At 35.8% G+C, this 27,898-nt stretch overlaps 1 protein-coding gene across 2 annotated transcripts; it reads right to left on the reverse strand.

Annotated features, from left to right (window-relative positions):
- Window positions 1-1,599: 1,599 nt before the first annotated feature.
- On the reverse strand, window positions 1,600-26,507 carry LOC104909330 (centrosomal protein of 192 kDa-like). 2 transcript variants are annotated; one of them, XM_019613950.2, is made up of 16 exons: window positions 26,312-26,507; window positions 25,695-25,955; window positions 25,392-25,510; window positions 23,571-23,680; window positions 21,648-21,789; window positions 21,316-21,488; window positions 20,828-20,951; window positions 17,740-17,845; window positions 15,524-15,722; window positions 14,134-14,213; window positions 13,165-13,260; window positions 11,648-11,767; window positions 7,804-7,925; window positions 6,826-6,949; window positions 6,294-6,352; window positions 1,600-2,085 (listed from the first exon to the last, which is right to left on the reverse strand). In XM_019613950.2, exons 1-16 carry the CDS (start codon window positions 26,399-26,401, stop codon window positions 1,947-1,949), a joined length of 2,064 nt encoding a protein of 687 aa, XP_019469495.1. In that variant the 5' UTR covers window positions 26,402-26,507; the 3' UTR covers window positions 1,600-1,946. The 2 variants fall into 2 exon arrangements, with proteins under 2 accessions (XP_019469495.1, XP_019469496.1); XM_019613951.2 differs by lacking the exons at window positions 25,695-25,955; window positions 26,312-26,507 and adding an exon at window positions 25,253-25,310 and having other exon boundaries at window positions 1,601-2,085; window positions 25,392-25,489.
- Between the last annotated feature and the right edge of the window lie 1,391 nt (window positions 26,508-27,898).

Raw genomic sequence — 27,898 nt, forward strand, 5'->3', positions numbered from 1 at the left:
CACTGAGATCAGTCTTCTTTTCATCTCTGAAAGAGGGAGACTTCTGATTATGACCCTAAAACCAAACCAATTCTATGTTTTTGAACACCAAAGTCTCTCACAAATAAAGAAGCCAGAAAAGAAGAAAGGCAGCAGACAGCAGAAGATCTCCATTCCAATTCAGTATTCTGAGTACACAACAGCTAGGGAAATGTGTGAGCAGGGAGAAGTTGGTGACAGTACCTAGTATGTAGATAGGTGCTTATATGCATTTATAGGACAAGGGAGAATGGCTTTAAACTTAAAAAGGGTAGACTTAGGTTAGATGTCAAGAAGATATTTTTTACTCAGAGGGCAATGAGGTGCTGAAAGAGTTTGCCCAGAGAGGCTGTGGATGCTTCATCCCTGGAGGCATTCAAGACCAGGTTGGATGGGGCCCAGGGCAGTTTGATCTAGCAGCTGACAACACTGCCCACGGCATGGGGAGTGAAACTAGATGATGTTCAAGGTCCCCCTCCAACCTAAGCCATTCTATGATCCTGCTGATAGAAAGAATACACAGGGAGCAAGACTTCTGATGTCTAGCTTAAATTTCTTCTAGCAAATCTTCCCCTTCTGGTGTTCAGTCTTCCGAGAAACTAGGTTTTAACACAGAAAAAGCACCTATGGTATACTTCAGTATATTTTATGACGACTGTGGTGGAACATATCAGACCATTCAAGATTTTTCCACCCAGTTATCTTCAAATTTGACTTATTTGAAAGTCAATATGAGACTGCGTATTTTCACTCATACTTTTACCAACCTGAAGAAAGGAATAACGTATGTAACCAATGAGAACAAGGCTATCAAAGTTGCATTTCTAGATTAAGGCAACTTCAGATATAACACCTACGTGATACAGATGTGAAACAGCCAACAGCCAAAGGGTGCAGAGAGCATGGAAGCAATGGGTAACTTGATTGTAGAACTCCTGTTCACTGAATCCTACAATGTAAGAACTGGAGAGCACTCAACAAAATTTTAAGAAATCCACTTAGCACATAGGGGAAAAACTTCTCTTGAAAGAGCAGCCAGTGAACATCTGGTGCTTGTTACCACACAAAGCTGTGAACACAGGGTGTCAAAAGGTTCAAAGAGGCATACAGATAAATTCATAAACAGGTCCATAAATGGAAAAAAGTGATAGGTGGGAATTTCTGCCTCCTGTCTCCGTTATAATAACTCTGGAGATCTGGGAAAGTGTAAGGAAAAGAAACCAAAGGCAGCAGATCAGGCTTTTGTGATCTCTCAGAACAACCACCTTTTTGCCATTGTGAAAGACAGAATACCAGGCTAGAAGAATCATTTTTGAGTGTTGAAAGCAATATTGCTCATGTCGAATTGATAACATTTTCACATTACTAGGAATAAAAAGTAGTGCTTAAGCCTACCACTGAGCTGATTGTCCAAGCTTTACCAGATGAAGACACGATATGTAACAAGTCAGCTTCTGTACTGCAATCCCACCCCCTCCCCAAACCCTAAAACCAAAATAACTAAGTATTGCTTAGGAGTAAGAACCTTAATCCTCTATGTACAGCAAGGAACCCTCTAACCACCAAAGACAGAAATCAGAACCAACGGTTAACACATACTTTATTTCTGTATTTACAATGTTGAAAATAAAATACATTATATCTGGCTCTTCCTAATAAATGCAAAAATAGAAACCTTCCTTTTCAACAAAAGTGCAGAAACATAAGTTAGAACATGGTAACTTTAAAACATAGAATATTATTTCTCAGTGTTTTTACTATGAAAAAGCACTTGAAAAACAAGCACCATAATTCATCTTAAAGATGACTTTCCATCAGAGCAGCATCACAGGGCAAAACAAATAAAAGGTTAGTATGGAAATGTAGTAGCAAATCATTGAATATTTTAAATGGCTTAAACCGTCCTAAACAATTGTAAGCTATTCAGACTATTCTTCTGCAATAGCTTTACCACATAGTCGAATGTTAATACAGCCATATTTGGTCGTGTGCACTGCCAAGAGACCTTCAAATATGCCTTCTGCCTGTGGCTTGAACTGGACTGGCACATTGATGTAATGATGAGATCTGCAAGGAGACAGTTGTGCATATTCATCATCAACAACCAAGCAAACTGCACCAGATACTGAAGTTCTAGTCCTTATTTTCACCAAAACTAGACATTTGATGCGTACTAGACCATCAAGTTTATTTTTACAGTTTCGATTATTACTCTTCTGAAGGAAGATTTCAAAAGGTGATTCTTTTCTACAGGCTACACAAAGCGTTGAAATATTTTATTGCTGCTGATTTATCTGGATAGGTTTGTTCTGCCTCTTCACAATAATACTGACAGCGCATCTATTACATTTACAGCAAAGTTACTACATGTCTTCACAAGTCTGTTGATGAGCATGAAATGTACAATTCTCAATCAATTTAAAGCTGGTAAAATATTTTCAATTATTTTTAACTGCCTCTACGTGAATAAATATTTCACTGAATCACCACAAGCCAATACATCAATCCTCAACCAGTATTTTCAAGCTGTTGCATCACATCTTTTTTGGTTGGTTACTTCTATTCAGATTGCATAGAAACATGCCAAATAGTAAAATTCAGCTGTAGGTAGGTTATAAAGGGTGGCTGTCTTAACTGTCAAAAGCCTAGAGCGAACAAGTTAAAGTAAAAAAAAAAATATAAGCCATATGAGCAAAAAAGCTGGAAATGCTGAGCAGAAGCCTATTAGCCATGCATCCGATGGAAATATTCAGTACTAACAAAGAAGTAGAAGTAACAGGCATACATTAGAATAAGGAAAAACAAATAGCAAAACTCGCTAAGAAAAAAGGATTTGTTTGTTTCTTAAACTTTATCATAACTCTAGTTCTCTGCTTTTGGCAGTATTAGTGCTATCCAGCATCTTTTAGAATGTGTTCACTTCCTCTACTTTTTATTATTTTGTTGCTACTATATATTAGATACTAGATATAGAAGAACATCAGTATGACCATTTCATTTGTAACAGATGCATTGTATTAGAAAACAAAAAAGGTAGTAAAAATTGAAACTGAAGCTCAAGACTCAGTCTGCTGAAGACTTTACAAAAGTAAGAATAAATATAAGAGAAAGCCAGAAGGTGTGCTCAAGTCTGTATCTTCAGAGCAATATATGTATGCTTCCTTACATAACCTATCATATAGTCAAAAAGAATACAACCAAACTCAAGCTTACACTATCAAAGCAACAGTAAGCCATGTATCACTCTTCAAGAGAAGTCCACGTCCCACTCTCAAAAACTGATTTCCAAAACAGTTATTATATGACCGCAGTAATGGCATATGGCAACTATATTTAGTTTAATCTGACCACAGAATTCAAGTGTCCATTTAGTTGGTGCTATACATTGTCTTTTAAAAAAGCAGAATTAATCAGGCACTGCTCAGTTTGCTTTGCAGCAGTCAATGTATTTCTGATGACTAGGATAAGGTTCAACACTTGAATTCTCATACTTTCCAATCCAAAGGGAAAGATCCTATTTTCATTTTCTTCAACTAAGTAAACTGGGAAGTTCAGTCTCCGAGTACAATAGTTCTTCAGGCTACCCCACAGCATAAGTAATCTCAATTAGTCTATGATGGCTTCACAGCCTTGTGAAGTTACTGTATCAGTTTCAAGTGGTATTTCTGAAGCCTGGCATGTCTGATGCCTACTTCATAGTCAAATACAAACTAATACTGTGGCCTTATAAAAACAATATTTTGATAGAAACAGCACTGGTAAGTTGTAGCTAAATCACTGTAACCAGTCAGACCTATCAGTGATGAAAGATGGATCTCTAGAATAGAGGCTACGGAACCAAAAATAATTAGTCAAGCAAAGAACAATTTTACCTTTAAGAGTATCTGAAACTTCTGCTAGCCTGTAATCAGGTTGTTTCAGATGGCTTTTGAAGGCAATAGAAACATCTTAGTTTTCAAACTTTTTTAGATAGGCATGATCTGGTAGTCCTTCCAGAAACCGAACTTAGTCAAAGGTTCTTACAAAATCAAGTGCTTTAAAAGTTTCAATTATGTTTGTAGAACTTAAAGTTAACATGTTTTAGGCACTTCAAAAGCTTCAACAACTTTGACAAGATAACCCTTTGCAGTAAAAATAATAAAAATCTATTTGTCAGCCAACAGGACTCATCTTTTTAATATCAATTCCTGCAAAGAATGGGCGGGAAGAAATTCATTCTGGACGTAAATTAGCTAACCAACATCTTCATGGTTAAAAAACAAATAAGATGGATAGATAGATGCCTTAAGATACTTGGTGAAGATTATTACAGTTGCTTACTGGTTTTGCTGCAGATTTGGTTGCAAGATGCTCTATTTGGAAAAAGCCCATTGTTATTTTCAATTCAGCAAACTGTGGTAAAGGACACTAACTGTTGGCACTTGTGAGCACATAACCAATTGAACAAGAACTGGCATGCCACTTTAACGCTTCAGAAGGTGAGATTCTTTATTTTAAAATCAAAACAAGACCCTGCGATTCCATTACTCAGATGTAACACTTGATGATGCAGAATTACTTTCAAATTTGGCCCTCAAAATGAAAGGCATGCAACAAACCATCTTTATTGCCCAACATTTTTGATTCAAAACATAGATGATACTTTCTATTTTTACACTCTTATTAACAGACTACAAGTTAACTCCAAGTTCCTAAACAGTTCTCTTGTCTAATTGCTTTTGAATATTACTTCATCAAATGCCCAGTCAGTCTGGGTTAGATGGCTTTCTTGAGATCCTCTTTCATGCTGATCTGAAATAAAAGCCATTTACAGAACTTCTTTTAATGGTGGTTTGGTTTTGATAGGTTTTTGTTTTGTTTTGTTTTAAAGCACTTGTCCAAATTAAGTAATTCTTCTGTGCTTTATGCTCTTAAATGGGAGGACTTTTTCAGAGTTCTGCTGATTTCAGATAAATTAATGTTTAAAAGCCAGAAAAGGTCAACATTTATAACTGAAGAAAAATAGCCAAAGCTACCAGAAAAATGTTTCTGGAATGTGATTAGAAGTAGAGTACATCCAGTTGAAAACCTTTTGAAATGATATTGAATATTTGACTTGTTAACTCTACTTTGGATAAAAGCACTAGGATTTTATCAACTCCCATAGAAAATATACCAAGTAGATTTGACTGCAATCCTAAAGAGTATTTTTGAAACATATATCTTCCAATTAAGTTACTCACCTTTTTTCATGGACTGTTCAATACATGACTGTCCTTTGCCTAAGGCTGTACAGCCTCAGATAGATCTAGCAAGTTGTTTTTATATTTGGGTAGATTTTTATCTTGTTCACTACTTTGGTAATAAACACTTTAATGGCAACTTTAATTAAAAAAACGCAAGTGAAGTAGAGGACTGACTAAAAAGTGTCTCAGTGGAGTTACAACACTTCTTACTGGAAACTGGCTTCAAAATACCTCAAATACTGCGGTTAGTAACATAACATCTATTACAAAGATGGGGCTGTGAAGTATCACTGGAAGAGAAGAAACAGAATACCCAGGTCTATTTCCAACCTTACACACAACTTCTATTCTGCATATACTTAGTTCCCTCATCTTTAAAATGGAGAAATATCTAAGTGCTGAAAATGTATGCTGTATGACTTCTAATGAAATGGTTGCATTTTTATCTTCCTGACACTCCCACTGTTATAGAGGAGCATGTTTGATGCTGTATCTCTTTATGAGATGACTAACAGGACTGTCAGATACCTGCAGTAATCAACTCTCAAGATGGCTAGATTTATTTTGAAGGGCTGTTATCACCAACTTGAAACTTTATGCAAGTAATATGCTGAACTACTTGGTATGACCGAGCAATTCCACTGGCTGCTCAAACCTACATTTGCATCTTTCATGCAGCTCTGCAGGTTTGTCAAATTAGAAGCATGATGAAGGCAATTTGGTCTGTTGTGTACAAAGTATAAATGGAAGAAATGACTTGATTGTGCACAGCAGGCCAAATGGCTAAATGAAGCATTAGGTTTAGCACGAAAAGCAGCAGCACTGTTTTCAGTGAAGAAATTGGCAGATGCAGAAGTAACTGCGTGGGATCATTCTGTTTCTAACCAAGATTACAGAGCGCAGTATTAGCGAAAAAACCTCACATATTTAACTAGACAGCTAGGTCTTTATTCCTACATTTTAGCACTGTACATTGAGAAGATACTTATCTTACTGAATTAATTTTTTTCATTGTTGTTAGGTAATAATGTTAGCACAAGAGTTACTTACCTTAGAGAGTATTTTGAGTGCTTGATGTAGAAAGGCTCATTGGGACTCAAAAATTTCAGCTGCAATTTAATACAAAACGCTTAAAGACCCACTGTATCTAAGCCTATTATATTCACTTTATAACACGGTTAAGACAAACAAGGTAGTTTACAAATACAGCATTAGATAGATCCAGTATTTAAAAATGAAACATGCCCAGATTTGTGCACTTGAGAAAAACTGAAATCTCAGGATATTTTAACAAAGTTTAAAAAAAAAAAGAATAACAAGAAATCTATGATCTTTTTAAAAGATCATAGTTTACAAATACCCTCACTGACTCAGTCAAGAAAAGAGAAAAATTACAGAGGAGAGCAAATTTGTTCAAGTATAATACTGTCTTTTGAAACTAACAACACAAGACTTGCACTATTGCCATCTTATGCCCAGAGTAAAAAAAAAATAAAGAATAAAAATAAACCTACATAGAACAGTTGACCTGCCAGAAGGATTTACGAAAGCATGTACTTAGAAGAAACCCCATCAGACTTACCAAATGTGTTCTAAATGAATTATTCCGCAAGTTGACTTTTAACGTGCGTGATTCCCCAACTCTAGTTGGAAGAAAAGTGTACAGGTCTTCCGGTGCATACACCCCACGAGTTATCTCATTTAGTCTGATATGGAAAAGGGAGTTAAGATAATAAGATTTTACTTATATGGTCTGGATATATTGATTACTTCAAGACATTTATATTTTCTTAAAAGAATAAAGGAAAAATTGAAAGATCTTGAAGGCATCGATTCTCTCACTTATGTTTCATAGGTTATACATTTTAGCCACCGAAAGTCTAATGAAAGCATCACTGCAACATAAATATGAGCTTGCTTACACATGCTTTTACAATCTGAATTTTCCCTCCATATGCTTTACTAGACAGCTAGTCTCTTTACAGGGATTCCACACTTAACCAAAACATTTTACTCTCCTGCATACTCACATCATCCCATAGTATAAGAATTGTAGATCAATTTTAGAGAAAAATAGCAATGTTAAGACATGCAGTACACCACATTCTTACAATGAACTTGAACATTTTGTAAAACCACCAAAATGGGTCAGTAAACAATTCTGTTGCTGATACTAGTTTTCACAACAACAAATTATGATTAGGCAACTTAGGAACTTAAATGAAAAGAATGTGAAACTGAACAACGCAATACGACACAAGGTTTGGTCAAGTATGTTTTTGTAGCTATTTGCTCATATAGGATAACTAAGATTGGAAGAGGCTCAGGAGGTGTCAAGTTCAACACTCCCTTGCACCAAGAGTATCAGTTATGGGCTCAGAAAAGGTATTTCACAGGGCTTTATCCTGGTAGGTCCCAGAAATCTCCAAGGGCAGACAGCAGAGCCTCTCTGGGCAGCCTGTTCTACCACACAGCTATTGTAACAGCAAAAATGTTTGGTTGTGTTTCTGAAACTTCCAACCATTAGCAGCATCTCATTTCAGTTCTTGCCCATACATACCCTGCTTTAGTTTTACAAGCTTCGGAGCAAACCTTCCTTTTAGGTATAACTGGGCTTCCAGCTTCTATGAGGGTATCCGCGGAAGCCCTTCCAACTGCAGCTGTATTTTCTGCTTTAGTACCCTATTGACAAAGATAAGGAAGCCTTTACATTCTGTATTCAAAAGGTCCCAAGTACTTAAATCATTTTCCTTAGCCAAGGGAAGGGAGTAAGACTTTTTTTTTTTTTTAAGTATAGTATTTCAGAACAGTAACAGATCATTGAGACAGTGCAGCAGCTTGGGAGAACCAAGCTTTTGCGTTTTATGTACCATGTTTTGTCTTTACTTGTTAAAAGGCAGTTCACAGAACACTAGTAGTGCAGTACAGGTGGAATCTCATGAAGGCTGCAGGAAATTTCTCTGCAGACATTCTTGAGGCCCCTGTGCCTCAAGAACAGCAAAGTAAGCAAAACAACTGCTCAGAGAGGAAGACATCAGTTATCATTGTAGTTTAAATTCCCACCAAAGCACAAAGCCTCGTAATACTTCTGCATTATGAAGGATACATCATTCCCAAAGGGACATCACTCCAGAGAAAAAGAATCTGATAATGCACTAAATAGTAACTGTCACACTTAGAAATGAGGACAAAATATTTACCACTATCACAACCTCTATTCAATGTACTCTCTAACACAAGAAAACCAGATCACCCAAAGGGAATATTTTGCCAAACAGCTACTCCAAAATTCTCCGCTGTCTGATGAATCTAGCCAGCTACTGTCTGGTGCCCCTTGGGTTACAACATCTTGACAAAAAGACAAAGAACTAAAGAACCTCCCACACGTATGGTCACACAACAATCTTTTTTTCCCCAAATAGCACTGATGTTTTAGACAAGCAGTTGATTTCCTTACGCAGGGAAGATTAAAAAAAAAAGTTCTCTTCAATAGAGCTGCTATGACAAATTTGTCTTTCAGACATTTCTCTCCTTGAAAGAGCTGCGAGTCAGTCTGCCTGAAATAGCAGCAGCCAACAAAAAACCTTAATTTTAAGAATATTCTTCAGTTGCAAGTAACCCATGAACTACAGTAGAACCCAATACCTAAAGATAAAAAAAGCCTGCATATAAGTCTTGTTTCAAGAGCTTTTCGTTTTCCATGTAGGAAAAAATGATGGGTGTCATGCTTCAGTGTAATCATTCAAATTCTACTGGATCAACAGGGCAAGTTCACTGCAGAAGAATAATACCCATAATGGAAAATAACTAGAAGTTCTATCTTCCCCAATTTTTATAAAAGTATCTTCAAGTATTGCTTTATTAGACACCTTAGTAATTTCTCCTCAAATGAAAGTCATATGTTAAACGTTCACCATATGGTTCTCTTGATCCCAAAGTAACTTCAAAAGTATATGAATACATTTAGTGTGAAATTGGAATTAATTTTGCTCACTGAGCTTAAAAAAGTTTTTTTTTCCCCGTTACTCCTGGAGTACCCAAATAAGATGAAGGTTCCACGGTGTTAATAACAATAAAAATCAAATCAGAACTTTTAGTAAAATATTCTGTATTAAGCATTCAAAAATTGAGCTCGATTTGTTCACTTTGCCTCTTGCAAAATAGCACACTAAAAAGTTACTTAACACAACAGCTAAAGTACACAGATCACATTAAAAAAAATGTCTATCATTTGTAGTATTTTCAAACAACACTGGAATTCTTCATGCAGTCCTCAACTTCCTACACAATGAAGAAGCCATCATAACCTAGGTCCTGCCTCAGCCTTCTGACAGGTTCTTGCTGATTGACTGCTTCAACAAAAAAGAGATCAATACCTAAACCTAAATGCTAATCCAAAGTATTTGTGCACAATGGTGGCATTCATTTTTTGCCCATTGATCTTTGGCCAGTTCCTCATAGCAAGTGTTCATCAGGAAGAGGAAAAACTAAGTTTGCATTGTCAGCATTAACAGGAAGAGACTGCAAAGGGCATTCACAGTCCTTCCTCTCTTTGTCCCTAGGATCAGATGTGGAAACCAGTTCTTCCAAGTTGGAGTCTACGCTTTCTAATGGTGGGAACTGCAAATGCAAACAGAGCAAAGTCACAGCTAATTGACTTTCTAGGAAAAAAAAAATAGAAAATGGTAAATGTCATTGATTTTCCTAACTTCACCTTGTTCTAGTTCTTTCCTGATGTCGTTCACATCTCTTTCCAACCCTATTGAAGCGGTGCTATAAATATATACCACTCTGTCATTGTGAATGACAGTCAGTCTTCCTATTTCATTTTATCAAAAATCACAGCAGTACCCCACCGAGGGCAAGCCTAGCAGGATATAAGTCCTTTCCAAAGCTGTAGTAATGTAGTATACACTCTTGGTTCCTAGGACATAATAGGCAATAACTGACTTGTCTTCTCCTCTAAAAGCGGACTGTATTAAAAAGCTGCAAGAGTCTAAGTAAATGATCTGTGTTGACTCCTCTTGCAAAATGATATCTAGTTTCCTTATCTAGTTGATAAAGATTTTCTACTCTTTATCAAAAATGATCTCAAGATATTTCAAGTACTTTCTGTAATGCTTTTTTCCTAGAAGTATAAGAAAATGCTGGAAAGATTTAATAGTTAACAGCTTTAAGTAGAATCAAGAGGAAAGAGAAACAAATCTGACATGCTAGTTCAAAAACATTGATATCAAGTCATGCTGCTCAAAGATTTACACAATTCTGACAACTACTCATGTTCTCAGAAGAGAATTATTCAGAGCTCTAGACTTCTAATAAAGAATTCATCTTTTCTCAAGCTTTAAACAGTCAACTGACAGATGTTTTCCTCATTTTATGGGAAATTATGTTCAAAGTATTTGATGAAAGCTTAAAAAAAATCTCAAAACAAACACTGTACAAGTCTCATTCTTCCGTACAAAATTAGAAGTCATTTAACAAGCCCCATTTTCAACACAATTAACTTCTGGGAAGAAAAAAGATCCTACAAAGTATAAGGTATCTTCCAAGAAGGGTAAAGTAAGGTTCCTACAACCGAGGCAGGCTTGGTACTCTGAAGGAAGAACTCAAATTCTTATCCAGGCTTCTCAGAAAAATAAAGTCCAATTTTCCAGAGAGGACATGAAAGCATATGTAGCAATCACACAATATCAAAGTTCTTCACATTCAGCTCATCTAACTAAGCATTAGAATTTACTTATCTTAAATATTTAAAAATAGATTCTGTGTCCTATGCAGACTCACTTTAGATAGATGGATGGTGAGGCAGTGACTAGAAGTGAGCTAAGAACCGATTTTCTGTGCTCTCTCAACTCCCAAACCCATTTCTCTAGGCCTCATCATAAAATTAGAGCTCAGGAGTATGAGAAGAGCAAAGAAGAGCTCCGATTTAATTGTTCTCATGTATAAATCTAAATAATTACCCACATCTATGCTGAACTCTGATAAAATGCTCAAATTGATTTCATTAGAAACATACCCATATCTCCAAAGCAGGTGGTAATAAACTAAAAACTGAGCTACATATTGGATCAAAGGTCAATTACTTTACTACTTATTTACAGAAATAAACCCGATGTATTTAGCGTGTGATATAAACAAATCTGCCCCTACAGAAATGATTCCCACAGGAGTTTCTCTACTGTCTCTGAGTAGAAAGCAAAATTCTACATGTTAAATGACAAAAGATAATGCATTATCACATAAGCAAGACTAAAAACACATTTTTGTAATATAAGAGAAACAGTTCAGGCTGTATCTTTTTTCATAGTATCACTGGGGCATATCAGCAATAATACAGTATAGTGACATTAAGATGTTATCAAATAACAGGATAGAGTTTATAGCATTTATATACTCACTGTTCCAGAAAGCTGAAACCTTAATTTGTGTTTCCAACTAGGTTTCTCAACAGGGTGACACTCAAGGTCCCAGAACTGAGAGTAATCCCCACTTTCTCTAGGTAAAAATATTAGAGAAACCTACAAAAACAAGAAGAAAAGTTTGCCAAAGTTCAAAATAATTTACAAAAAACTCCATAACTTTACTTGTACAAGCTTTCAGTAAAGCCAGCATAATTATTTATACACTACAGAAATTGATGCATGCATTCCACACACACACACACACGCACGCACACACACACACACAATCTTGCAGAAAACATTATCATTCATCCTCCTTTGCCTGCAAATGAAAAGGTTTGGTAAAAAGGGTTGTGCAACCAGTGCACAAAATTTGAGTTCAGCTATCTTGTCTTACAAGAAGTGAGCAAGCATTTGTACAATTATTTTTATTAGGAAAATGAGGGGAGAAGAGGACCAGGAGGGGACTGTGTCAACTAAGCTGTGAATAACTGTACTCTTCCACCTCAGATCTATAAAAGCTGTCTGTTCTACAATTACTAGAAGGACTGAAATTTAAACTAAGTTACTGGTCACACGTTTGATTATCCTTAAAGGTCAGCCACGTAACAAAGGCTCCTCTCTATATGGTGTTGTACCAGGTTACTTCAACTGTAATCTTACATTGTTTCCATAATTGGGGTTTGAGAACAAGAAAAAGGGAGCAGCAGGTTAGAATAGATCACTACAACTATATTTTTTAACTAAATATTATCAGATTCACTGAAAAAAAAAGCAAACCAAACATGATAGCAACCTATATGTTATCAGTTCCAGCCAACAGCCTCATCTACCAACAGTTAAAATGTTGCATCTGACCTAGGATTGCTAAGGCAAATATATTGGTTTAAAGATGCTTTCCAACATTAGCAAAAAAGTTTTTTTTTTTTGTAAATAGATTGTAAATTGTATCATCAATATCACAACCTATAATGATTAAAATACAGATATTTGTGCAGATAACAGGTAAGAATAAGGTAGTATTAGAGAAGGAAGGTGAGGGGAAAAAAGCCCCACAGAAACCCATTCAGTAAATCCTTGGATGTGTTTTATAATTGTGGTTATGAAACCCTCTACTGGCCAGAAGGTAAAATTGTAAGTCAAATGAAATCAACTTCAGGACCAAACAATTGTTCCTGAAGAATTATGACATAAACAGGAGCTAGCTCTCACCCCAGTTTTGCAAAAACACAGTACAATTTCTAATAATCTTGTGGATTTTATAAAGCATTTTTTTCTGTTCTAGAATAGAGTATCTTCTAAAACAAAACAAAGTAAAACTATAGATTGCATGAAATCTTAAAATCAATTCAGCTGACGTTGTAACACGTGTGGTAAGTAGATACGGACCACTTAATACAAATAGATATAATGAAAGCCAGCTTCAATAATTCAACTGTTATTTCAGAAAATTTATCATGGAGGGTACTATTTTACAATTAAGATAAATTAGTATGCTCGAAACATCACTTTACCTTCTCTTTTCCATAAGCTTCAAGTGTACCAGAAACACGGTAACATCTGAAAGCAGAGTAAGTAGCTCTATAAACAGAACCAGTTCCATCCATGGCCTGCAAATGAAGTTAGGCACCAGATTCAGAAGGGATTAGAACACATGCTGCCCTCCCTTCCCCCTGCCCCCACCACGCTTACATAAGTCTGAAAAAAAATGCACCCAATAAAGCTATTTTCACATAAGCAAATTACATTCAATCCCTAAAAGCAAACAACTTTGCTTTTTGAAGCTACTACGGTACTTATGCAGTCATCACAACTACTGACTTCCAGTTTAGATGTGGTGCACTAACTGGAACACTACATACTCTGTCTTCACACTCATGGCTACATTTACAGAATTTCTGGGATATGAAATTTTTTTCATCGTTTCATAACCATACTAATTCTAGCACAGAATCAAATGACCATCGCAGCATTCAGCTATCAAGAAATAGGAAACTATTTACAAATACAAGTTACAGCTACTACAGTAACTGCAAAATCAGCAGTAGAGTAGTTAGATATCCTTTTCCTAAACTTTAAATTACCTACAGAGATATAATGCAGAGAATTCTGGAAGCATGTGTCCCGTAACAGGGCAAGTTAGATTAGCATTCTGGATCAGAAACAAACACATCTTTCATGTATGTTTGACTACTTAAGTGCAATCCAGAAGACAACACTGGATGAGCAAAAGCAAGCACCATAAGCTAGTAAGTGAACCAGAAATAGGCTCACAGAGCACTGATTCCCAGCCAGAGAGTATACTAGAGAAAACAAAAGGGAAAATTTTCCTTTATATGGACAGAGTCAGAGTGATGGTGAAGAAACTCTGAGTTCAGGCTCAGAAAGGCATACTTTCTCAAGAGCTAGAGGAAGAAAGAGAGAATAAGTAAAAAACACAAAAGGGAATTTGCATGAAACACTCAGTGCAAGCATTCACTCACTTTAACATAGGGTGGAGTAAATGATGACAAATTCCACCTGACATTTTCATCCCCCTTATTCTCCATTTCCAGGTAACTCTCTGCAAGAGAAATATCACATGTAAATATATAAATATATTAAATGCCTTTGTTTAAATACCTTCAGTTGAATTAATTTAAAACAGGCAGTTTGTTTAGAAAGAAAGCCCTTTATTTCTAGATACAGTGAAGATTACTGGCAATGGTTCTTATGATGCCAAGTAGATTTGAAACTTCAGGAGCAGACTCAAAGCACACTATCAGAAGTTCCTTGCAAGTTTTTACAAATAAATTTGGAAGTCAAGTCTTCCAGTGAAGAATCATATTGAAGATGCTTACAAGAAGTGAGACCCAAACTCGATATGCCTAAAAGAACAGAAGAGAACCCTCCAAAAGGCACCAAAGCATATCAAAGACAATTATGTGGTTGTATTGTCTGTAGGAGGAATTTAGCTCCTTGAAAATTCAGAGTATGAGAATTGGCAAAAAGAAATTTAAGTCAACTCCAACAGTTTCAATTTATTGCCTTCAGATTTTTGGAGGCTATCTTCACTTTCTAGTGTACAAAAACAGCACAACCCCTCCAAAAAAAAAAAAAAAAAGCCCTTAGGATACCCAACTCCTTTCCAAGAGGAAAAGGGAGGAACGCTGACTATTGTTAGGAAAAAAAAAAACACACAGATATAATCAATAAAGTAAGCGTTGGCAGTTCTAGAGGTAGTTAAATGAAAATGTAGGGTCACTGAATCACTACAAAAATACTGGATACCTAGAAAAAGAGAACACCACACTAACAAATCTGGTATTTAGATAACAGAATGACAGTTTCATACAGCAATCTGAAGAATTTGAAGTATTTACTGTAATTAAAAGTACAGACAAAGGATTTTCAACAACACGCTCCTAGATCATTAAGTACATTAAGCTCTGAGACTGGAACAGCCAGTCTCAGAGCTGACATTCCTAGAGACTTAAGGCAAAATATTTCCATTCTATCTGCAGATAGATTTGTCTAAGCATCTTTGGAACACATACAGAATGAGAATGGGCGTACTGCACAACAATATTGATGCAAAAGAAGTTCAACAAAACACAGTTAATAGTGTCCTTTTTACAGAGGCACAGTTCAGTTGCATACATCAATAATTTAAGAAATTGGCAACTTATCTGCCCATATACAAACCATCTGCAGGAAAATGTGTTACTATGAAGGAGAAAAAAAAGATTTCCATCACCAGGACTAACAGTTCAATGAATCAAAACATGGTAACTGGAATCAACAAATTCAAAGCACTCAAGTTCCCAAACATTCAATAGAGAAAACAAAAACACTGAAGATCTCTCAGATGTTATATTTACTAAGTATTATTACCTGTGCATTCACCAGCTCTTGTTTTAGGAAAAATTATCGATCTGCTCTTTATTTCCATTTTTGTGAAAGGATGTGCTGAGAGAGGTTTTGCCACGTGAACAGTAGGACTTGCAGACTGTAGAGTAAATAAATCACGTCTTCTAGATGGAGAGCTTGTTCCAGACACATCCTGCGCCTCACGAATCTGCACTTTAATAAACTTTTACACAATTTGGAGAGAAAGACTTAAAATAGTGAATGTTCTTACATTAAGAAGTCTATTCAGGTCTATTCTCTTGAGCTCTAAGAACGCATATTGTTCAGCCTCACATCCCAACAGAGAAAAAAGTCTTCAGTCAGTTGGGCATCTCTAGCTTTTGTTCCTGATATTTTAAGATTTTAGGATAAATTTAATTTGGGACCAAAGGAAATCTTACTGAGCACTTATTATCTAGAAGTTTTAATCCAATACTCAAGATGTTCTGTTTAATCTGAACCCCACTCCCTGCTGCCAACTTCTGCAAATATTTCTCATTTATTTGTTATTACAAACAGTATTTTCTTACAATTACGTTTTGTAAGAAATGTTTTAGAATATATTTTTAGTAATAGATCAGCAGTGGATTGCTCCTCAATAAAAGAAACAAAATAATAATTTACATCGATTGAATTTAATTGCCTTTTGCTAGAATATTCTCTATTTGTAGAGAAAGGGATCAGGACTGTCTGAAACAGAATGAAGATTATGTTCATTTTTGGCTGTGTAAATAATACTTCTAAAAATTAACTAAGAAATCTTACCGTACTTTCTGCCTTACCAGACAGATTGCAAAGAAATGGCAAAAGCATTACCACGTACCAGATATCTTACAGTTAGATTGATTTGCATACACCCTTTACTTCTGCCATACTAGGTTTCTTCTCCTTAATTTTTTATTATTTAATAATTAAATCAATATTATTTAATATTTTATTAACATAACACAGTAGAAGATGTACACAATGCCAATTTCCTTCTCTACAAACTCCTTTTTATCAGCTTCTCATGTTTTTTCTTGGTGTTTTTGGTGCATTTTTTTGTTTGTTTTCCTCACCGTAGGACAGCTCAGGTTGGAAGAGACATTTAAGCTTACCCAGATCCAACTCCCTGTTGTGGGCAAGGACATCTTCCACTATGATCAGGCTGCACAGGACTCCATTTAACCTGCTCTGAACATTTCCAAGGACATCTACAGCTTCTGTGGGAAACCTGTTCCAGTGACCCACCACCCTTATAGCGAAGAATTTTGCCAGTATATCTAATCTTAATCTACCTTCTCCCAGTTTAAAGCTGCTACCCTTTGTCCTGTCTCTGCAATCCCTGATAAAGGGTCTCTTGCCAAGGCAGTCTGCAATTCTGTATTATGCATATCATCTTTCTCCATCTAGAAGGTAAGTACATAGACTGTTTTAACCTTTCAGTGTCTTTCATTTCTCTCTACGTGTACCATTATAATTAATCCAAAATACATAACAGCTGTTAAAAAAAAAAAAGACAATATGTACTTCTTTGGGGGAAATTACCAAGGAGATCTCATACTTTCACACTGAAAAAAGCAGAAAAATTGTTGGCTCCGTGAATTTTACTAATAAGCCTTAATTGAATCAGGGCAAAATCTTGGATTAAAATGCATGAGAAGCAAGAACTTATTCTACACATTCATTATCACAGACTTGTCTGCCAGAAGGTTAAGTTCACCTTAAGGGAGTCCAAAGGGAACTGCAGAGTCTTGTCCAGCTTTAACTCCTTTTGTCTTAAAAGATTATATAGACAGAGATGCATACATTGTCTACATGTGTAGTCTATATAAACAAATATATATGCATATATAAAAAAGCAGAGATATATAGATAATTATGTATGTAAGAAATATGAAGTCAGCATTTCTAGAAAATGATATATAAGTAGTGAGTTGAAAAAAATTTTGATTGGCAATGCAGTCCAACTGTTCACATCATGGTATTTCTTTAGAGATTAATGAAACAAGATTCTCAATTTTCAAAACGTGTTTTGTTGCTTTGGGTTTGCTGTGCATTTCCTTGTTGTTTTGTTTGTTTGTTTGTTTTGGGTGCTTTTTTTTGGATAGACCATCTTTACAAATCTGTGGTGAGGAGGGAGAGATTTTAAACAAGAATTAAGTTTACAAGAACTTGCGCTCCACACATACAAGATTCTGGCAACATTAGCAGCCACTTACTTTTTGTCCATTATCACAGTGGATGTAGATTAGCCCACTCCAAGGAATGACAGAGGGTTTTGTGGCAAGTGATGGATTAGGACTCACCAGAATTAGTGCACGGCTCCTAAAAGGAAAAAAAACGTTTGTCCAATATGAGGATCAAGCTAACAAAGATAATAGATCCAAGCTAACAAAGATAATAGATCTCCCTAGCTCAAGAAAGAATGCACTTTTAAAGACAGTAGCTAAGCAAAGATGATCTAGAAACAAATATCAGTAGTAATTAAGTATCTGATAATATTATGTTTTGTTAGAAACTTAAAAATAACTTACTGCATAAACTTGTTATTGATGTTTCTTTAAGGGTACAGAGGGAAAAAGCACGACATATACATTAAGAAACAACCTATCAGACCATAAAAAGCAAACAAATCTACATGAATCAGAAAAAACATACTCCAGAAGGAAATTGTTCTGTTCAAGCAAAGTATGCACAAATTGCACCTTTTAAATCAATTCTAGCTTTAAAGAATTCACATGCTTTTCTTCCTCCCACTCAGAACCACTGATTTTGGAGAAAAACTTTTCAATGGTTTCTATAGGTACGTAGGTAGGGGACACCAAAGAGTCGACTAAATTCATTCCAAGCAATTACAACATAAGACAGTAATTTGACCAGTGAGAATGTAAGTTTGATTTACAATGATCCATATTCAATATCATAAAATTGCAACACAAAAAGAGGGCAGAAAGTAAGCAATGAAGCATTCAAAAGAAATACAAGTACAAAAAAATCACATTGATTTTACATTAGGACAGTTAATGAGCAAAAGCACTCAAATTATCCCTGAAGAATTAGCTTTAAGTGTCACTAGCAGAGTGCATTTGAAAAGTTTAATGCAAGAACAAAAAAAAAAAAAATCAGTCCTCATAGGAAAGTCAGCTCCATAATTATCCTCAGAATAAAACCTTCTCATACACACTTCAACTAACAGACATCAATAGCCTCATACTAACTCAGGATATTAATATTTCCTTAAAGAATTGTTGAAATCTCAGTTTCCACTAGGAGAAAGTCCTGCATAGGCACAGCCAACCTACACAAACACAAAGCCAACGTACACAAAGCCATTTCAACCTTATTATTTTGGATGAAATTATTATTACTACTATTTTAAAATTTCAGTACTCAGAATCTTTACTCTTATGGCTCTCCCACTCTCTCACACATACACAATCTGTGTACAGGAGAACATGACTTACTAAGTACACAAAGTTCTCAGCTAGTATCTGCTGTCACAAATTATTTCACTGCCTTTGCTCCTATCAGCCTGTCTCTGACATTTACTGCCAACTTCACATACAAATCCAACCTGCATGGAATCGTGACCCAGATGTCTCAAAAGGATGACATCCAACCTACAGATACCAACTCTCGGTACCTTTCCCACTGTGGAATGGAGCAGTCTAGGGAAGAAAAGTCCTGCCTAACCACCTTTTCAAACCTTATTCAGAAGGGAAGCCTCCAAGACACTTCCTAAACAAGGCACTTGCAAGTCTTTCCAGATGCCAACAGTCCCTGATCCAAAAGTGCAATTCCTTTGACAGCACCTATCAATACTTCCAACACTGAGACATCTCCATGGTAAGTCTCTTAGAAAGCTACCAAATTCAGTAGGGACTTATGATTTGATGATTCCACATTCAGACAGGTTAGAGGTTGCACCTATCACATTCCAGGGAATTTAAGGATTTTAGTTAAGGTGAAACAGGAGGTGGCTTGCATGACCTAACAAGCTCCAATGTGGCAAAGGCAATCTTTGATTTTAGGACTTTCACTATCACAGAGGAATTGGAGTTTCTCCTTTCACGGCTTAAATCAGCTCAAGAATTCCATGCAGCTCCAGCCATCACAGTGCATATTATAAAAGACTGCCTGGCTTCTATCCTGACACCTTGACTGCTCTTGTCATGGTATGGAGATTGTCATAGAAAGTAGAAAACCATGTAAGCAGAGCCTGCCATGCTTAAGTCAGCTGTTCCCACAGGTCTGTTTCCTGCTTACAGGCCTCTGTTCTTGATCCAGACTACTTTTTGGATACAACCTGTTTGGCCACAGCTCGTTCTTTTCTTATGAAAAGAACACAATATAATTATGCAACACAAAGTTGCTTCAAGCTTGTCACCGATCTGCTCAATTAACAAGTGAGAATTGAAAGAGTCCTGAGTCTAGGGTACAAGATACTCAACACATCCTTGCTATTAGCTATTGCAGATTGTATGTTGGTCTCCCACTGTTTCCATTGGCCACTCCTTGCAGACATTCTAACCCCTGTATAGAATCATTGTCTTTTTGACTAAAGATAAAAGTCCCCCAACAATATACTCAGGAATTTACATCTAATTGAGTGTCAAATGTTGAAGTCCATCATACCTTGAACAGTGATGCAGGACTAAAAAGAAAGCCTCTACTTTGTGGAAACATCTAGAGATAAGATAGTTGTTTAATTCTTTAAGTGTGTTTCTGAATTTACCTTAATTTTAATTCAGAAATGAGAAGTGGTAAAATGTTTTTTTGTTGACATCTGTTAAGAGTCCACACGAGCAATGATGGTACAAAAACTATTTCAAAATACTGCTAGATAGGTAGAGATGATCTGAGGCTGACTTGCCATTTCATACTAACAAGTACCGAGAAGCCACAGGTTAAGCAACAAAAAACAATTCTGTCAATACATAATGAATCAAGTGCTGATAAATATCAGCACAGAACCAAATCAAAGAAATATCCTGTTTTAAATACATAGGTCATTCAAATAAAAAAAAAATAATACTGTGAAAGGATGTTTTTAGAATTTCAGTTTTGTTGACCTGGAAAATTATACAAGAGTAACAACATATCGAAGAACAGAAAACTCCTGCTCTGCAGATAATTTTGTATACAACAGAAAAACATTCCCTGTATAAAGAATTATAAAGTCAAATGAATAAGGTTAGTTTTACATGCCAGTAGACAAAATGACCATACCCTAGAACAGACTATAAGTTGCTCTAAAATCTCACCACACTTGTATGTAAAAAAAGGAATCTATGTAAAGAAACTTACTCTGGTTCAATAACTCCGTGTTGAGGGGTTATAGTAAGGCAGTGAGCTGGCCATGAAAGCTCAAATGTCAGCATCCTACTAGAATTGTTGACAATTTGTACATGTCCAGTATCAGCTGTTCCACCTAAAACACAAAAAAGCTATAAGAAGCTAACAAGTACAAAAATTCACAAAAGGGTTCAAGAGTCAGAGATGCACCAAGTAAGATAAAGCATTTTTTGCCCTATTTTTTTTTAATTAAAATTCCCAGTGCTTTAAAACATACATAATTATGTAGTGCATATTATACATATACAAACACATACAGCACCTTAACCCTCACAATTTAACAAAAACTCTGTTCAAATCAGGTTTATTGCTTAGGTGCAATACTGCTGCAGCAAGATTATTGGTCAAGTCACACTTACAAACATGAGAGAATTTTGAACGTAAGTAGTAGTTATTTTAATACTAAATCGATTAAGTTATTAAATGAAGAAAATACTTACTAATAGAAGGAGGTAGCAAAATCAAGTGCTCAGGGTTAACAGCCCAAGTCTGTTGAGCATCTATTCTATTCTGAACTTCATCATTGGTTTTCACAGGTAATGGGGGACCCTGAGGCCCTTTAACAGGAAGAACATCCAACGTTGCATTGATAAGTCCTGCAGCATTCTCAGATCTGGAAGTAAGATTGCATTAAACAAAAGTAGTAATGAAAATAGCTTAAAAGTAATGATAATAGCTTACTTTTAGTATCTCTCAAAATTTAACACTGAAACACAATGTTGTTCATGAGGACTTCCAATTTAATTCATCAACAGTTACTCTTATACATTACCGGTTTGATTCCAAATGATGTCCAGGAGATTGCTGAAAAACATCCCGATTAACAACAAAATATCCAATCACAGTGAGGATAATTTTTCGCATATTTGCATAGAAAAGACGGATATCATTTGTCCCTCGTGGGATATCACATACTGAAAGAGTAATAGAGCAATTCTAGTAAGAACAAAAGAATCATACTCAGAAACTGCACAACAGAGATTTCGGATATACTCCTATTTAACCTTTTAGTTAAGAATCATGGATCATTCCAAAAACAGCTATTATCAGGCATAAATCAACATTAACAAAATTAGCTTTTGAATTATATAAGTTATTTTCCGCCCTTATGCAAACTATACATATTAATTTGATTCTATGTCCAATTAAAGTCAAGTTTAATTTGTTTACTCTGACTAGTCTTAAAAATAATTGTTTCCTCAAAACATTTAATAATTAAGCCTAAGTTTACTTCTGTGCTTTAAGCAACTTCATGTAGAATTGACAGAATGAGAAAGTGAATGCTTCTTACACAGGATGCATTTGATCCATTCTTGCTTCTGCTGCATAGAAAATTTCAGGGTAAATTATTAATGCTTGTACATAGCATCTACACTTCAGCTAAGGCTAAGACAGATGAATGCCCTCACAATAATGAAACTTAAGAATGCTGTGAAATTCATACTCTTATAAGTATGCATGCTGATTGTCAAGTCTAATTGCATATTTCATTGTGCAGCACGCTGATGCATCAAGCAAGTAGGCTGGTGAAAAACTGACAACACACCATTTCAAACACTAATGTCAGTGTATAATTTTGGAGTGACAAGGAGGTAATGAAGGGCTTTAAGTCTGTACCAGTGTTTACTTCTTAAAAGCAACTTTCTGAACTCCCCCTTAAAGACTTATTAGCAGTGTTATGTAAGTCCATCATTGTTATTTGTTGTTTGTTTTTAATGATACCAATCTTCTCCTCGATATATATATTTATTCAGTACAGAAAATACTGAATAGAATACTAAGGATCTTCTACTTGCAGGATAAATAAGTCTTGCTAAGTAAAAGGACTGTGCTCAAATAGAAAAGAAAAAAAGCCTGTATTTGACAGCCACTAAGATGCAAGATGCCTTGTTTTGTACAGAAAGAAAAAGAAAATTAAACTACTACTACCAAGACTCTATCTCTGGTCATCTTATTAATAGAAGTTATCTCGATTCTCTTATACCAAGTAAACAACTTCAGAGCACACTCAAGAGTTTGAGTTTCTTATATTCCCTAGGACCTTACCTCTGTCAAGATGATCGATCACTTTTCCAAGTAAAGACAGTATAAAAATCTATCGGGACAAAATCAGGCTACAACTTTCACTCAAGTGTAGTGGCATTATAACAGTGAATTCTTTCCGTATACAAATCAAACTAGCATAAAAAATAGAGTTTTACTGTTATAAGGAGGTTTCTGTTAAAGGACTTGATTTTTTTATTTGGAGGATACCTTTACAATACATTCTGCTCTTTTTTTTAGTAAGTTCCTTGATAACATTTTCTGTACTGCCTATGATGTTATTTAACTTGGAAAGGGAAATACAACTTTTAATATCAGCAAAGTTAATTTCTAAATTTTCAAATACAGAATACATATCTGCAGTAAAACCTGAAGCTTTCAATGAAGAGAAACATTGAGTCTCTTTCTCAAGTTTTAATATCTTTTCCCATAAACCTAACAATTTTAATGTCATAATATTCATAACTTTAGGTCACATTTTGATAGGAAAAAAGAGAAGTAAACAGTTTATATGTGTACTGAGTAAAAGGAATGAATTGTCATTCAGCTTTTATCAAAAATAAAGGAAAAAGAACTAGGATTGAAGCCTAAAATGCATTTTTTTCCCCACCCTAAAACAAATATTACATCTTTTAAAAGTTAATAGGCATACCTTCTGTCACAAGCTGCTCCCCTTGAAACTCTTCATCAAATACAATGTTTCTTAATAAACTGTTTTCCGGGACTATGGGTTTTGCTACCTCAAGTTCACACATCATAGCTCTGTTAAAGGTGAGAAAACAGTCACTGAACTACTCAAAGCATTAAAAACATGGATCAGAAGAAATTAGTGAGAGCATAATTATCTGCCATCACTAACTGTTACCATTTCTGAAATATTTGACAGGCTGAATCGTTGTCAAGATTATCACACACACAGCTATAATATGAGCTTTTTATTCCAAGCCCAATGGTTAAATTCAACTAGTTTTAATGCTTTATTTGGATAACAATAGGTACAACGACTTCAATAAAGCTTCAGGCAACAGTGAAAGATTCCTCATTCACAGAAAGAAACTTTGCACTGCATGGTGCTACCCAGGGAGCTGGTAGAGTCACCGACCCTGGAGGTATTCAAGGAACAGAATCATAGAAGGTTCCTTGAAGACTATCCACCTATCACCAATTGTTCTCACTAAATGTTTGGATGTTGTGTTGAGGGACGTGGTTTAGTGAGAGCTATTGGTGATCGGTGGATGGTTGGGCTGGATGATCTTGCAGGTCTTTTCCAACCTTGGTGATTCTGTGATTACTGACTCATTAGTACTCTGTCTATTGTCAGCATTTTGTATCATGACAGCATGTGTGCACAGCTACACACATGGTGCACACACCATTCTATTTTTATGCGCTTATTATACAAACTGAAATATAAATACAGCTTCTACTTAAGCTTGGTTAGATATATTCTACAGATTTCACAGGATGGCTTGGATTAGAAGGGATGTCAAAGACCATTAAGTTCCAGCCCCTCTCCCATGGGCAGAGTTGCCAACCAATAAATCAAGCATTAGATCAGGCTGCTCAGGGCCACATCCAGCCTGACTTTGAAAACTTCCTGGAACAAAGCACCCACAGCTTCTCTGGGCAGCCAGTTCCAGCACCTCACCATCCTCACAGAGATAAACTTCTAATCTCCCCTCCTTTATTTTAAAATCATTCCCCCTTGTCCTATCACAATCAACCCATTTAAAAATCTGGATTTCCCTCCCATTCCCTTTAAGTATTGGAAGGCTGTAATTAATGATGTCCCCTAAAGCCTTCTCTTCTCCAGACTGAACAGCCCTGTTTCTTCAGTTTGTCTTCATAGGAGAGGTGCTCCAGTCCCTGGATCATCTTTGTGGCCCTCCTCTGGAACCTCTCCAAAAAGTTCCACATCATCTCTGTGTGGATGTTATTTCTCTCACATACACGTTCACTCGCATGCTGCCTTTCCCCATATAATTTACCAAATCAAGATGCTTATCTCAATCAAAACTGAATTTACTGAATTTTAGTACTACTCCTTTCAAGAGTGTTTTACTAAAAAAGAATTGAAGTTACACATGCATTGGGAAAAGAAAATAGTAAGACAGAAGAACCGAAGACAGCTCTTCTGATACATACACACACACACACACACAAAATCCAATCCACAAAAACCAATACCTTCATACTCAAGAATGTAAAAAGAACAAAATCCTCAACTCGAATTGTAGCTACAGTAGGTAAACTAAACATTTAAAATTAAAAAATAAAAAAAAAAATCAAGCCATCACAAGCACCCACCTTTAAATAAATAAATATCAGACTTACCGCATCCGTCCTTATCATCTAGGTTTCTTGTACTGTGCTTGCCATTCCTGGAAGCATGCTAAAACCATGGCAGCATACACTTCAGTTTTAACATTTTGTGAAATATATGGCTATATAACAACAGCAAAGGACATCTTACCTACGATATCGCTGCCTGGAAATTTCATCACCACAAAAGAAACATATTGTTGATAACAGTGTCTTTGGTTTAAAAAAGTTCCTTTCCTTTTCTACGGGATTCCACGTTACTGTAATCATCTGATAAAATAAACAGACAACACATTTGGGGAAAAAAAAAATATCTTTGTTTTAGTACTAATGTTTGGAAAATTAAGTGAAATTTTAAAAAGTTAGATGAGATTTTAATGAGGAACTAGTGAGATGCTTTCATGAAGCACATTTTAATCAATACAACTTGTTCATAATCAGGCAATATACTTACTTCATGTGTTCCTTCTGTCAGTATGAACTTCTCTGGAGATATCGTCATTACCTGAGGGTCTACAACTGTTTTTGTCTGTAGGTTGGCAAAGCACAGTGCTTTCACATACGCAGCACGAGAGCCTGTATTTCTTATGCGGAAAGAAACTCTTTTTAATCTTGAAGGCAGTAATCCATCGAGTGTTAACGTGTAGCTGTCTGACAGTTTTTTAACGCTCTCTAAAACTATACTGCTGGTTCCTCCATATCCAGATAAAGGTATCTGGCAAAAACAAACAAAAACAACAGTATTTCAAATGAATGCCTTCTCACTAAAACTTCTGTAAAATCGCATTCAACTACACAATATATATATATTTTAACATATCTACAGTTAAAAACAGGCTTCTTTTAAAATGGTACATAAAAAAATTCTTCCTTTTTTACAAGAGGAACAAAGTACACACCAAAGTTAAGGCTACTTAAACTAAAATTCAATACCCATATGACCTTCTAAGTAGTATGCAAATACACACAGTGGATATCTTGAGAAGTTTCAACTTTTTGACAGAAACAGACTTATAACAATGAAGAAAAATTTATGCTTAAAATTATCAGAAATTACAATAGGACTCTTACAGTAAACTTAATTCCTGGCTGTGATCTAATTCCCAGCTGTTTGATTTCCAGCTTTGCAAAGAAGCAAGTTACACGAGTGGGTGTAAACATCAAGTATATATTAGTGTCTTCTTTGGGACGGATTTTGAGTTCCCAGTTACTAGTTAAACGTTCTTCTGATCCAAATATACTTTGGAGCTACAGAAAAAAAGTAATGATACAATAAATGAGTGACTACAATGAGAAAAATAATTAATAAGACTTATTTCACTACCAAACCAAAATGAACTTCATCAAAATCTGGAGTAAATAATTGGCAATGGCAGATATTAAAGGCTGTGATGCTTAACATAGAACAGAAAAACTAAGTTCACTCACAGTGAGCTCTCACTTCAGATAATGGAACTTTTTGGGTTCAAACCCCAATACAGTGCATGAAGCTGAAGTTCATAGAGCTACATTAATTCTTTTTCATTTGAAGATTTACAGAGCAGATCTGAATAGCTGAGGAAGAAGGGCTATAAGTCTATATTTGTATTTGTATAATAAAGCTGTTGTCATGGAAACTCCAAAAGCTGATTCTAGTTCTTCCTTCTTCCTTCCTATATACACAGTCCCTTGAAGTAAGGTTTTGAATCACTCCTGGAAAAAGCACCAGCAATAGGACCATTCTACCCAGTATTGAATCTGTTGTGCTGCAGCAGTTTGAAGAGCTGCAAACTGAGTTCCGATCTGTTGCAATGCTGTTACGGTTTCAGCTGGAAAGTTATCAGTATAGCTTCACTACCACGTTCATCTAGGCAGCCACAGAGGAAACACAGCCCATGGAAGCACTAAACACAAGATTTAGGTTGAGCTGGGAGACCGCAGCTTTTGAGAGTGAGAACAGTTTAACCAGCTCCTTCACTAGCTTCAGGGTAGTCAGAAACAAGTATCCTAATACTCCTTTCCTTGTAACAGCCATTCGCTCCTCTCCAACCTTTATGATTTTGATTCCAAGTAATCTCATTGTAATAGACACTCGAGAAGAGTGAAGAGGTACACCAGACAGAAGTATGAACTCTTTAATTAAGAAACCACATCTCAGCCATATTAAGTGTTAAACTACTTAGCAAATCCAAGCATTCTTGAGAAAAAATACAAGTAGGGAGGAATAATATGCAATTGTTGGCACTAGGTAGGAGTAAAACTGGAAAACAGCTTTCTGTTTGGAATGTTAATTCTTTTACTGTCTTTACCAGTCAACAGACTCCCAGGCTACCTGCAACAACTGTCAGACATATTCTCTTAACTATGGCCTACTATGTTAGTAAAGAGAAAGGCACACAAATTGCAGTACCATCAGCTAGCTTTCTGGTTTCAAAGGAAACAGAGACCAACAACCTACCAAACAATTCTGCCCATATCACCTTCACTGAGGAGTAAGGAAACTTTAGCCGTATTGGTTAAAAGCCTCTCAGATTGTTAGAAACAATCACAAACTTGACAATAACCCAGAGAAAGCCAGCCACCTTTCAAAGGCTACAGATCAACCAGCAGAGTTGATTTTTCTGATAAGCACAAAAGAAACATCAAGTACTTCCAGAATTTAAAAAAAAACAAAACTCA

This window comes from Meleagris gallopavo, chromosome 3 (assembly GCF_000146605.3).
Source record: "Meleagris gallopavo isolate NT-WF06-2002-E0010 breed Aviagen turkey brand Nicholas breeding stock chromosome 3, Turkey_5.1, whole genome shotgun sequence".
Taxonomy (NCBI): Eukaryota; Metazoa; Chordata; class Aves; order Galliformes; family Phasianidae; genus Meleagris; species Meleagris gallopavo.